Here is a 12,714-nt window from a genome sequence, read left to right as displayed (position 1 = left end):
CGCAAGTCGCAAGTGCTACGGTGAACCGCAAGCAAAGCCGACTGCGGTCTGACCTACAGCAAAAGGAAGCGGGGCCTGCACTGAGACCCGGTTCCGGCCCCGAGGGGACTGCGTTTTCAGTCGAGGCCAACGGCAGGCCTCGCCTGGTGACGAGAGCGCACGCACTCGTCGGGGTTTTAAGGAGGAAGGGCGGCACCTCCTCCCTCTCCCGGCCCTTCCCCCTCCCATCCCTGTCCCCCCCCTTCCGCCACTTCCCGCCCCCGCCGGGTGGCGCTCCGACTGCAGCGCGGCGCCATTCATCAACCGGTTCACACCGGCAGCCGCCGCCGCTCCGTGACGTCCGCGGGGCGGGCCTCCGCCCCCGCTCGTCGGCGCGCGACCTAGGGCCCGGCTGCGATTGGTGGCCGGGGGGCACGCACGTCAGGCGCGCTATAAATGGGAGGACTTGTGACGCAAGGGCGCCTCGGCGCGCGTATTGGCCCCCTGGACTGCGGGCCGGTGAGGCTGCGCGCCCTTCTCGGAGCCGCTCGCTGCAGACCGAGTCCGGTTGCCCCGCCGCCGCCGCCGTCGCAGCAGCCCGCGAAGCCGCCTCCGCCGCCTCCGCCCCGCGACGACCGCCGCCGCCCCTGCCCTGCCGCCGCCGCCTCGGGACCGGCTGTATGATTAGGCCACAATCTTCAATGAGTAGACATATTCCTGTGAGTACCCGCGCCCCGCGCCGCCGCCTTTGTTCGGAGCCCGGCGCCCGCCCGCGTCCCGGCCCGAGTCCCGGCGGTCCTGGCGGCGGGCGGGTGCTGGGGACCGAGCCCGGGGCGCTGGGCGGGGCGCCCGGCGGCGCGGCGGCCCAGAAACCGCTTTGTGGACGCTTCTTCGTCTGGGCGTCTTGCGGGGCCGGCCGGCGCCCCGAGGCCCCTTTGTTTGCCGCGGGGCCCTGGGATCGGGGACGTGGCCCGGGTGGGGCGCGGGCTGCGCGTCACTGCGGCGGGCGCGCCCCCAGCCCCGGCGGGCGGGCGGGCGGGCGGGAGAGGCGGCTGCGCGCGGGCTGGGCAGGGCTCTCCGGCGCGGGGCCGGCGGGACTGGGCCTGTGGGCTACCGTGCGCTCCGCGGCCGGGACCGGCGCTCGGACAAAATGGCCTCGGCGCCGCACTGAAGGCGCGGCGCGAACCCGTGACCCGGGCCGGCGCGGCCTCGCCAGGTAAGCCGGCCGCCGCGGGGGGCGCGCCCCGCCCCAGGCCGCGGGAGCGAGTCCAGACTTGTCCTGCACCGGGGCGGGCTGGGCCGGCAGTGTCTTGCGATCGCGGGCTCTTGGGCTGTGCCTGAGTGTCCCCTGGCGCATCGTGTGCTTGCCTTCTGTTGGCTTGTGGCGCCGTGGCGAGCCACACCCACGGCTGTGAGGCTGAGCTTGTGCCCGTGGAACCCGCTACCGTTCCCAGTGTGTGAGGTTGTTGCGCTGTAGCTGGCACCGTGGGCTTGCTTGGGATCCAGATTGTGAGCCAATGCTTCCTGGTACTCTCTCTCTCTCTTTTTCTCTCTTTTTTTTGGCCTCACCGAGCCGCTTTTGTGGGATCTTAGTTCCCCGAGCAGGCATCGAACCCGGGCCTTGGGCACTGAGAGCGAGGAGTTATAAGCCCTGGACAGCCAGGGAAGCCCCATCCTGTTACTCTTTTCGTATGAGTTTTGTTTGATGGCAGTAGAAAAGTTGGAGACCAGAAAACCAGATCATTCCCAGGAGTGAGCAGTACTTTTTTTACACATGCTTTATTCCGGGTGCGTTATCTAAAGCACAAGTAGATGTGGAACAGACTCGCCAACGAATCGTTGGACACAACAGAGATTTGTTGCTCGGACTCTGCAGTAGGACAGATCGGTTTAGGCTTCTGCACAGAAATTGGTCCCCCATGCCCCCGTGTGTATTATTGCGGTTATATGCAGTGGGAGGGGAACAATTCCTTGATATTTCCATACTTCCTATCATGGATGGTTTTTCCTGGGGCAGAGAAATGGGGAATAGGGGAGTGTCTCGGGCAGAAGAGAAAGATGTTAGGTATTAGTGGTCATTTCTGCGCTTGTGGAAATCCATCGTCCGTCTGTCCGTCGTCGTCCCGTCCCCGTCCCCCCGCCCCCAGCCACTGGGTGCCTCCACTCAGTAAAAATAACCAGGTCACCAAAGGACTTATTTCTGTATTGCTTTCTGTGCTTTCTCATGAAACCGCTTGCTTGAAAGGGGTGGATATGGCCAAACTCAGCTATAACAGGAGTTTCAGCTGTTCAGTATGGAAATCGGTGGTGTGCAATACTGTCTATTCAGAAATCGGCTTTCAGTTGAAAAAAGGTAGTACCGGAAATCAGAATACTGAGATAAGAGCCCTTGACCTTAACAGCTTTGCAGATCACTTTAATTCATTGTCATTGGAAAGGTGCCAGAATACACTTTTTATTCTAAGGAAGTAGTGTGTAGGATTTGAAGGGAAAGTATAATTGAAATTATTTCCAGTTACTGCTGTCACACTGTTAACAGAACAACGTCCTCAGTGGCAATTTAATCACTAATTTTCTTAGCCCAGCTCACAAGTTGATGAAGTAACATCTGAGGGTGGGTTTGAACGAATTTGGATTAATGAAAGTTACCTTCCTTATGGGACACCTATTAAGACATGATTCCTGAGGCTAGTTCCTGTATTTTCACAGAAAAGTGAACTGAGTTTTTGACTTAATGTTTTCTGTGATTGGCTAGATCTTCATATGAATTATTGTTCAAAACTTAGCAGCGTTCTTTTAGAAACTATAACTAGCGTGGGACTCAGTGAAAATGAGATGAGATAGTTTGAATGTAGTTTTAAGCCTTTTTTAATGCTTAAATTTAAACTTAAGCATAGTAAACTAAGGGAATCTTTTGATTTCAAAAGATTTTATTTGGTAAATTATCCATGAGAATACCTGTGAAGAGTTTGGGGCAGTGGCTGGCTCTCAGTGCTCTTGTTGACCTATTAATTTTTTTTTTTTTTTTAGTCCTCTGTTTACTCCCAACCACACAAGCTCCTTGTAAACTACTTGGAAGAAGACTAACGTCAACATCAATGTTTTCCGTGTATATATTATGAAAATATCCTGTGAATATTCGTGTAATATTTGATACTAACATAAAATTAATTTAGATCTTTAAGGGGAACTTGGGGAAAGTATAATTGGTGGTAGCAGTTACCTTGCTTTTTGAGACCTGTGAAAGAAATGTAAGGTAATTTACACCATCCCACCACCACTACTTTTTCTTTCAATTAGATTTCAGTTTATGACAGGATAACTGAAACTTCGGTTTTAAAATACAAAAGACTATTACAATTATGAACGTCTTTTTTATAGTTATAAATGGAAGTTCTGTGTATATGTGTGTGTGTGTGCGCGCACGCTTATGTTTCACGTAAGTTGAAAACTTGATTTCAAGTTGATTAATTTCCAGAGACTCAGATGAGAAATATCTGTTAAAGCGGAATGATAAGTTAATAGGTTGTTAAGAATCAAATGAAATAGTATATATGGGAGCATTTTGAAAACCAGTTTCGTTTTTTTCTTTTAAGAATATATTGACTAATATATTGAATTTTTGTAATACATAAAAATATTTTGGTAGTTGGAAAAATCAATGTAGAAAGTTGTACGTGATAATTTAGAAGAATGTAAAACAAGTAGCCAGGTTTTAAAAGGAGTAATTAGTAGAAGAATGTATGTAAGGGATATTCATCAAATGTAAGGATGTGAGGGGTATTTACTTAAAGTAATCCTTGCTTATTGATTTAATCTGTAATCACCTTTGTATTTTGTGGTTCAAGTAAAAGTTTAAAAGGTGGCTTGGGCCCAGATTTGGAAAGATCGTTGTGCCCTTAAATACTGTCAAAGCATAACGTGTTCCTTTTGAATTGAAAACAACTTTTTTTCTCTCTTTCTTTTAAACAGCAGTTCTGTGGTGTTCTTGGTCACACATTTATGGAGTTTCTGAAGGGCAGTGGAGATTACTGCCAGGCACAGCACGACCTCTATGCAGACAAGTGAACTGTAGAAATTCATTACTACTCCACCAAGAAGCCCCCATAAGAGTGGTGAACCTGGACACAGAAGTGTTGGATTGAAATCCACAGAGCATTTTTTACAAGAGTTCTGACCTGGATGGGGTAAACCTCAGTGCACTTCCTTTCTCTTGCCTCAGTATTACTGGATTGAAGAATTGCTGCTTCTTGTCAGGAGGTTCATTTCATTTCCCATTACTCCCAACTTCATACTCAAAAGCACTGAGAATTTCAAGTGGAGTATATTGAAGTAGACTCAGTTTCTTTGCATCATTTCTGTATTCAGTCTTTTAAATTCTTTCATAACCCTATTGAGTGTTTTTTAACTAAATTAACATGGCTCGAATGAACCGCCCAGCTCCTGTGGAAATCACTTACAAGAACATGAGATTTCTTATTACACACAATCCAACTAATGCGACCCTAAACAAATTTATAGAGGTAAGTTTTGATGCTTTTTAATGTCTTAAACTGATTGTAGTTTAATAGTGGAGCCTTTTATGTAACAAAATAAAATGTTTTGGAAATTGTGAGGTGTTACGACTACAGTTCCAACTCTCAGAAGTACCAGTGTCTTTACGTTAGAGGTGAATTATTTTATACATTTTGAGGAGAACATGTACTTGAGTTAGTTTAGATTTATAAGTTAATATCTAGTTCTTCATGCCTCACAGTTTGCTTAATTTAAGTGTATATGTGGACAGTATAACAGTATGGCTCTTATCTTACTAGAAATTGGTTGGCGGGAGGCTCCGCTTGTGGGTTTTTCACATATTTGCTTATTAGCATAATGACAGATACTATAAACCAGGATTAGTTTATGTCTTGGCCCCCTTTTGATGCTTAGAATGTAATTATCAGCTACTGATCTACTAATTCTATTTCTGGAAGGATTGTAATGCTGAATAATTTATTTGGATGCATACACATTTTATTTTATAAATATCTATAGATAATCAGAAACAACAAATAGGCCTTCCAGATCATAGAAATACTTTTATCTTTGATTGTCGTCTGTATATTTTTTAAATGCCAGAATTATAATTAATAATGCACTATGAGTCTTAAAGCCTCTAGTCTTAAATGGTGCGGGGTTTTTACACCGCATTTTTGAGATTTTACTCTCTGAACATACTTTTAAGGCTCCAAACTATACACTGTGCACTGCAAATGAGCAAAAGTTTAGAGTTAATATCAGTCAAGTCAGATTGTTTGTAGTCATGAGTGATTCCTTTGGTCCTTTGTTCCTGAGTTGCTCTTTTGTTAGTGCTTCGTCTAGCCAAGGTTACCGTGACTATAAACGACTTCAGTATGTGAAGGGCCATGGGATTTTTTTTAATATAAAATTTATTAAAAATATATGATGTTTAACAATTCCCTTTCCTTTTAATGCTATTTTAGTATTGTCACCTAAAACAAGGCTTGTGACAGTAAGACTTAACAAGACCGTGTTAAACATACATGATTTTCTGTTAACCTGTTAGAGAGGTGATCAAAATGGCAAATGGTGAGCAAGAGTGACATGGTTATGAAGACTTCATGTGCTTTTTTATATATGTTTCATCCAGGAACTTAAGAAGTACGGAGTTACCACAGTAGTAAGAGTATGTGAAGCAACTTACGACACTAGTCTTGTGGAGAAAGAAGGCATCCATGTTCTCGTAAGTGTTTAATGGTTCCCATGTGTTCACAGTGCTGTGCTGCCAAAGTTTATTCATTCAGATAAACCACTGGCTTCAGAAAGCTTAATTGTTTAAGTTGTTGCAAAAGTATACACTGTCCTGAGGTCCAAATAAAGGTGAAAGCTGAGCAGAGGCTTGAAGCAATAAAAGATCTTTATAAAGACTCAGCATGTATTTGCATTTCATTGACAGTGGGGTTTCATAAAACACTTGTTTAAACGTTAAAAGAAAATGCTTCTGGCAACATTTGGGTGTTAGAATTTTAGAATTATTATACCAATTACATTAAAAGTCTAAAACGTGTATTCTTTTGACTTAGGATTGGCCTTTTGATGATGGCGCACCACCATCTAACCAGATTGTTGATGATTGGTTAAGTCTTGTGAAAATTAAGTTTCGTGAAGACCCTGGTTGTTGTATTGCTGTTCATTGTGTTGCAGGCCTTGGGAGGTAAGAGAATTTCTTAAACCCATTTAATGATACTGGTCTTCATTCTAGTTAAAGCTTGATTTTGACTCCCATAAAGACGTGGTTGTCAGTTTGTGAATCATTTTGCTTTGTTAGGTTACTTACTGAGTTAAATTTAAAAGTAGGTGAGTGTAGCAGTAATGTGTTCCAGTACATTTGGAACTGACAGATGCTGTCGCTGAAATTTATACTTGCCCATGTGGGCGGAATTACTTAATTGTGTGTTCTAGGTTGTATCCATAGTATTGGGAATCACTGTCCAAGCTCATTGGAAAAAGGATCATGAATTGTCTCTAAGGTGTTTTTGCACTGCATATGGTGAGTTTGTGGCAGGGTTCTTGATCCTGGAGAATCCTGTTTCAGTAGGAAGTCATTACACAGCAGTGCCAAAATATACGTGTCCGTAGTTGTAAATTGCTACCACCACCCTCGTCCCCCACTGCTCAGACCATGGCCCTGGGGAGGCTGGCGTGAAACATGTCACAGTCTCATGGATAATAAAAAAAAGAAAGCAGTATTTTCCAGATCTTTAAGTGGAAAGTATTTTTCACTGCTTGGAATTTAGAAAATATTGTCCACACGTGTCACGATTTACCCTCTCCCTTAAATTTTTTCAGGACTGCTCTCTAGTGATACAGGTCTTAATTTCTAGGCTTATTTGTATTAGTTAAGGACATAGTTGTCTTTTTGGTTATAGATTAAAAACCTGGGTTTGATATGAAAATAATGGTACTTTATTAATTTAATTTTTAACATGAAGTCCAACATTTTCCATAGGTATTAACATAGGAAGTGCGGTAAATAATAGTGCTTTCGGATTGGGGAATGTTCGGAGTATTGAATTTTCCAGGATTTGACTTTGAAAAATAATTTACTATAATTCTTACCTTAACAGAGCTCCAGTGCTTGTCGCCCTAGCATTAATTGAAGGTGGAATGAAATACGAAGATGCAGTACAGTTCATAAGACAGTATGTATTTAATACGTTCTTTCCGTTTGCACTTTTTATTTCCTCGTTGAATGTTAGCGAATTTAAATATATTACTAGGAAAGCAATTTCTTTTCAAGAGCCTGTCTGACCATTCTGTTCTTTTTTTTTTTAAATTTATTTATTTATGGCTGTGTTGGGTCTTCGCTTCTGTGCGAGGGCTTTCTCCAGTTGCTGCGAGCGGGGGCCCCTCTTCATCGCGGTGCGCGGGCCTCTCACTATCGCGGCCTCTCTTGTTGCGGAGCACAGGCTCCAGATGCGCAGGCTCAGTAGTTGTGGCACACGGGCCTAGTTGCTCCGCGGCATGTGGGATCCTCCCAGACCAGGGCTCGAACCCGTGTCCCCTGCATTGGCAGGCAGATTCTCAACCACTGCGCCACCAGGGAAGCCCCATTTTGTTCATTTTTAAGATAGTATTACCACCAGGGAGTATCTTACTTGTTTGCATTCCATGTAGATACTCATATTACAAAGATTGTAATCCAGTAATGATTCTGTAAATTATTGTTTTACTTCAAATACTTGATTGAATATGTTGCTTGTGTATCTGCCCTTTTATTGAGGTATAGTTAGTTAAAATGCAGATATCAAAGGTAAATGAATGGATGGTAACAGCCAAATAAAATAACCACTCAGTGCAATATACAGAATATTTTGATCATTTCAGAAAGTGCCCTCACGCTGTTTGTAGTCATCTTCCCAACCACCAGGGGCAATCTCTTTTTGACTCATATTACAATAAGTTAGTTTTGCCTTTTCTTGGGCTTTATATCAATGAATTTGTAAGTTTGGACTATTTTATAACTACCTCTCAAAAAGATTTAGAAAATTAACTTTTTATGGCCCTTTTCCCATTTACACATGGATGCTGATCCCTATTTCTACATTAAGTCACAATGTAATAATCAAAATAAATTGCTACAAGAAAGGTGATGATTGCCTCCTGTAGAACAGTAAATGTTAATTATAGAGGGACTTTGCTTTAATTTGTCTTTCGTTTTCTTCCTTCTAGAAAGCGGCGTGGAGCTTTTAACAGCAAGCAACTTTTGTATTTGGAGAAGTATCGTCCTAAAATGCGGCTGCGCTTCAAAGACTCTAATGGTCATAGAAACAACTGTTGCATTCAATAAAACTGGGGTGCCTGATGCCATTGCTTGGAAGTGGAACCTAGACAGGACGGGATTTGTCGTACATGTTAACCAGCATGTTGGCTTGGTGAAGTCTGATGAAGCTTCCATAGGAGTGTTGAAACGCAGTTTTACCAGGCCACAAGCCTGGCAGAATTGCACCCTCTGTTTGGGTTATGATCAACCTACTTGGACACTTAGCAAAGGATTCTTGCTGTTCAGCATTTAAAATGTGCTTATCATTTGTACCAATTGACTTTTCCTGAAATCATGCAGTATGGAGTCATTCATGTCTTTAAATGTGTTTCCATGCCAGATTCTTATCAGTATATAAGAAATTTAGAAAGACTAGGTGCCAAAATACCCAGCACAATTCTTGTTGTTTTTAGTATCATATCGAACTAAAATCCCAGGAACTATGAAAACTCTGGACCTTATGTGTTTTATTCTTTCCATCATTTCAAACATAGAAAGTAGGGCCTATAAGGTTATTTGATCACAATATGTTTACATCTTCCACATTCATACCAGTATACATCAGATTTGCTCGTTTGTTTTTTTTTAATTAACCAAGTCTTACCAGTGACTATTTAATGTCTTTCTATAAATCTCATTTTGTGCTGTCATGGAAGACCTCCGTTTTGAAAATCTACATTGTACAGAAGCACATGTCTTTAATGTCTCCAGACAAAAAAGCCTTACAGTTAATTTTAATGTTTGCACTTTGGGGTGCAACTTACAGGGAGGGCCTGAAAAAAGGAATGGGAGGGGGCTCTTAAGTATTTTTAGTAAAATGTTGCCTTTGTCTTGTGCAGAACATGTAGAATATGCGCTTTAATTTAGTAAATATTTTTTTAAAAGGTAGAAATACTTTGTTATGGTAGCTAAAACAATTCTTAATCATAAAATTTCTGAAATTCTTGTAATTTTTTTTCAAACTTATCTGAAGTTGTTTACCAACTTATTTTTGTTTGAAGTGTGATTCCCAACCTTTCTTGCAAAAAACAAAAAAGTGGGTTTCTGCTAATGAATTGAGCAGACATTTAATATTTTATATGCCTTTTGAGCTGTGTAACTTAATATTTGGATACTTGACAATTTGTTTTATTATGTGATTGATAAAATGGTGATGTGTATTAATGTCAGCTCAACCATATATTTATACTGTCCGGGAACATGTGGTTATAGTTCTGTGGGAGAAATAATTTGTCAGTGTTCACCAGCTTGTAAAAATCTAGTGCGAGAGCTTAAACATTAAATAAATGATGAAATGCATTTATTGTCATTGAAGTTGTTTTGCTTAAAGTTAACTTATTTTGTAGAAAACGATATGAAAGAATTGCACTTCACTTACTGCCCTTTGAAGCGTGGATTTTTTTTTTAACAAATGAAGGATTAAATGAAGTTGGCGTTGTGATAAGCTCCTTATAATTAGGCAGGGAGCTATTTAATATTAAAAGTGCTTTCCATTATAAACTTTTTTTAAGGTTTAGATAATCATGAACCAATGTACTCTTACATACTGAGGAGAAACTGTCGTGGAGGAAGACCATGATTTGAAGCTCAGTTCCACCAACTAAGTGGTTTTGGGCAACTTAACTTCTGAGCATCAGTCTTCTCATTAGCATATCAATAATTACATACCTTTATAGGTTTTGAAATTAATTCAGACATAAATTTTTGGCATGTGAGGTCTTAATAAGTGTTACGTTTCCTTCAGTAATCTGAAATACGTTTGCATAGCTCGTGTTAATCTAAAAGGAAGAGATGTCCTTGTCTGATAACCCTTTTTTTAAAAAAATAGCTACAACTGACTAAAAGCCTCAAAATTTGAGTAAAAAAATGATATACCATCTTATGTTTTAAAGAATTTGCTTCCATTTTTTCATACCAGTTTAGCATTTAATATACTCCATTCTTGAAACTTAGGCTTGTTGTATGCACTAAATTGTGAATGGAAGAATTAGTAGTAATTCTATAATTTGATATATATTGCCAGACTAATCAGTTGATTAATGTAGCTATCATAGCTACTTACATATTAAAGATCTTATTATCAGGTGATTTTCATAATTCAATTACGTTATAATCCTATATTAGTTATCCCACATTTACACATATGGGATGTGAGCCTCTAGTTAGGTGATGAGCTCATAAGTGGTAAAAACAGAGACTCAAACCTGTGTGACTGTCCATTCTACCACACAGCTGTGACTATGTATATATGCCTGGCCATTTTTTTATGTTACCAGTTGTTAAAGCTCTTATATAAGTTTTCAAACTCCTGCCTATGGAGCCCATTTTGTTTAAGGACAAAGTGTTCCACAACATTAATTTTGTAAGTTTCTTGATTTATATTAAAACCTTTTTTATTTCTGCAGAAAATCCCTTTTGAATTAAGTCAGGATAGGCTAAGATACGCTGCAGAAACAACCAACCCTGAGAGTAACTGGGATTTATTTGTCACTTAAGTGTCATGTCTATCAGAGGGACCCAAGCTGTTGGAGCATGTACTCTGGGACAGTGCTTGTTGTGACAGAAGGCAAAAAAGGCTTTGGAGTGTCACAAATTTCTTGACTAAGAAATCATGCTTAATCACTTTTATTCAACTCATTGGACAGAACTGGCCACTCAGCATGGGAAATGCCATCTATCGTGTACTGAAAAGCCAGAAATACACAGTGTTAATCACTACCACGTCACTTATAGAGTGGATTTATATTTAAAGAGTATATCTACAGCAACATCCCACAGAACTGAAATATTAAGCATTAGGGGATAAGGTTTCCAAACAACCAAAATAGAGGTCAAGAAGTTTAGTGCTTATTGAAGTGTGTGCTTATTAGGGAATCATAGGTGCTTATTTAAGCCTATTTAATCTTAATTTAGATAAAACTAAGGTAGCTGTGGTAATTTGGTTTACTAGTTAGTGTTACATATATACGACTCAGTTTTATGTTTGCTAGTATTTACTCAAGTATTAAATGCCAAATTTAATTATCAGATGCTTTTTGTAAATCCAATACATACATATCCTTCGAGGAAAGCACTTTTTTTTTCTGAAAGTAATAGTCTGTGGTTTGTTGGCAGGGCTGGAGCAAAAGAAGAAGCAAAATTCTAGCCCTGAAAGAGCTACTGAATTTTCAGTTCACTAGAATCAGGAAATTGTGCATTAGTTCCACAGGTGTCCATTGAGTGAACATTATATGCCATGTATTTGGCACTGAAGACAAAGTGATTAGGATAAACTTGGTCCCTGCCTTCATGGAATTTAGACTAGCACATCAAATTTAAACTGCTGGATATCCCATAATAAAAGCCAGTGTATCTAAACCAACACAACCTCTACCTAAAGGTTCTGGCTTGCAAAAGAAGTATGTTAAAATACCCCTGCTGCGGGGCTTCCCTGGTGGCGCAGTGGTTGGGAGTCCGCCTGCCGATACAGGGGACACGGGTTCATGCCCCCGGTCCGGGAGGATCCCACATGCTGTGGAGAGGCTGGGCCCGTGATCCATGGCCGCTGGGCCTGCGCGTCTGGAGCCTGTGCTCCACAGCGGGTGAGGCCACAGCAGTGAGAGGCCTGTGTACCACAAAAAAAAAAAAAAAAAAAAAAAAAAAAAAAAATACCCCTGCTGCAAAAGTATATTCAAATAATTTGCATGGGTGGCTATCAAGTAAATGCCATTAGCATACAGATTCAAAGAAAGCAAATATTTAGACATTAATTAAATGATAGTTGTAGTTATGTCTGATACATATGCTGTGCATGAAATTAATACTGCCAGGTTTGATAGGGCTCACTGGTGCATCAGAATAAACCCACCACAGAAGTGCAGCTCAAACACCAAAAACTTTACAAGGTGAACTTCCAAACCTTGGCATTGAGTTGTTTGGTCACACATACGGAATAAGTTGTTCTTGCGGAGGATCTAAAATTACCAACAATTTCTACTTGAAAAACTTTTCTGCCCACTAATTCTACCTCCTGATGGATGAAAAAAGGCTACCATGACTTAGTTCCAACAACCCTGACAGTGTAGGCTGCTTCTCTCACTTATTTTTTCTTTCTTTGAAAATTTTATTTTTTTGTAACCATACAACATAGGCAAAACTAGTACTAGTAACTTTTCATTTGACGACGACATATGGTGTCCTTAATTGCAAGCAGTTTGCAAGAGAGGTATTGGTTACAAATATTGCTTACAAAGTCATCAAAAGAGAAAAGGTTATCTTGGTAACTTACTTTGTTAAGTCCTTCGCACTGTACTCACTTTTGACACAGCTTGCTTCTCAGCACTTTTCAGCTTTTGGAAAGTTAAAGAGAGGCAACGTATTTCACTTACTGCTTTGCACTTGCTTGAGAGGACTAATCATTTCTCCCATGGTAT

At 41.3% G+C, this 12,714-nt stretch overlaps 1 protein-coding gene across 3 annotated transcripts; it reads left to right on the top strand.

Annotated features, from left to right (window-relative positions):
• Window positions 1-493: 493 nt before the first annotated feature.
• PTP4A1 (protein tyrosine phosphatase 4A1) lies at window positions 494-9,601 on the top strand. Of its 3 annotated transcripts, XM_027093394.1 has the most exons (7): window positions 586-698; window positions 3,010-3,235; window positions 3,952-4,502; window positions 5,630-5,722; window positions 6,063-6,193; window positions 7,107-7,181; window positions 8,212-9,601. In XM_027093394.1, exons 3-7 carry the CDS (start codon window positions 4,398-4,400, stop codon window positions 8,327-8,329), a joined length of 522 nt encoding a protein of 173 aa, XP_026949195.1. In that variant the 5' UTR covers window positions 586-698; window positions 3,010-3,235; window positions 3,952-4,397; the 3' UTR covers window positions 8,330-9,601. The 3 variants fall into 3 exon arrangements, with proteins under 3 accessions (XP_026949188.1, XP_026949195.1, XP_026949203.1); XM_027093387.1 differs by lacking the exon at window positions 3,010-3,235 and having other exon boundaries at window positions 494-698; XM_027093402.1 differs by lacking the exons at window positions 586-698; window positions 3,010-3,235 and adding an exon at window positions 860-1,195.
• Window positions 9,602-12,714: the final 3,113 nt, after the last annotated feature.

The sequence above is a fragment of the Aethalodelphis obliquidens genome, unplaced genomic scaffold (genome assembly GCF_003676395.1).
Source record: "Aethalodelphis obliquidens isolate GAN/ISIS:26980383/991018 unplaced genomic scaffold, ASM367639v1 scaffold3, whole genome shotgun sequence".
Taxonomy (NCBI): Eukaryota; Metazoa; Chordata; class Mammalia; order Artiodactyla; family Delphinidae; genus Aethalodelphis; species Aethalodelphis obliquidens.
This window is presented reverse-complemented; position numbering and strand designations above follow the sequence as displayed.

What these genes read in the sequence shown, in the direction of transcription:
- PTP4A1 (XM_027093387.1), top strand. Translation starts at nt 4,398, where the DNA reads ATGGCTCGAATGAACCGCCCAGCTCCTGTGGAAATCACTTACAAGAAC. An exon ending in TGTGTTGCAGGCCTTGGGAG is followed by an intron (nt 6,194 to 7,106) that starts GTAAGAGAATTT and finishes TTACCTTAACAG; the next exon opens with AGCTCCAGTGCTTGTCGCCC. An exon ending in GCAGTACAGTTCATAAGACA is followed by an intron (nt 7,182 to 8,211) that starts GTATGTATTTAA and finishes TCTTCCTTCTAG; the next exon opens with AAAGCGGCGTGGAGCTTTTA.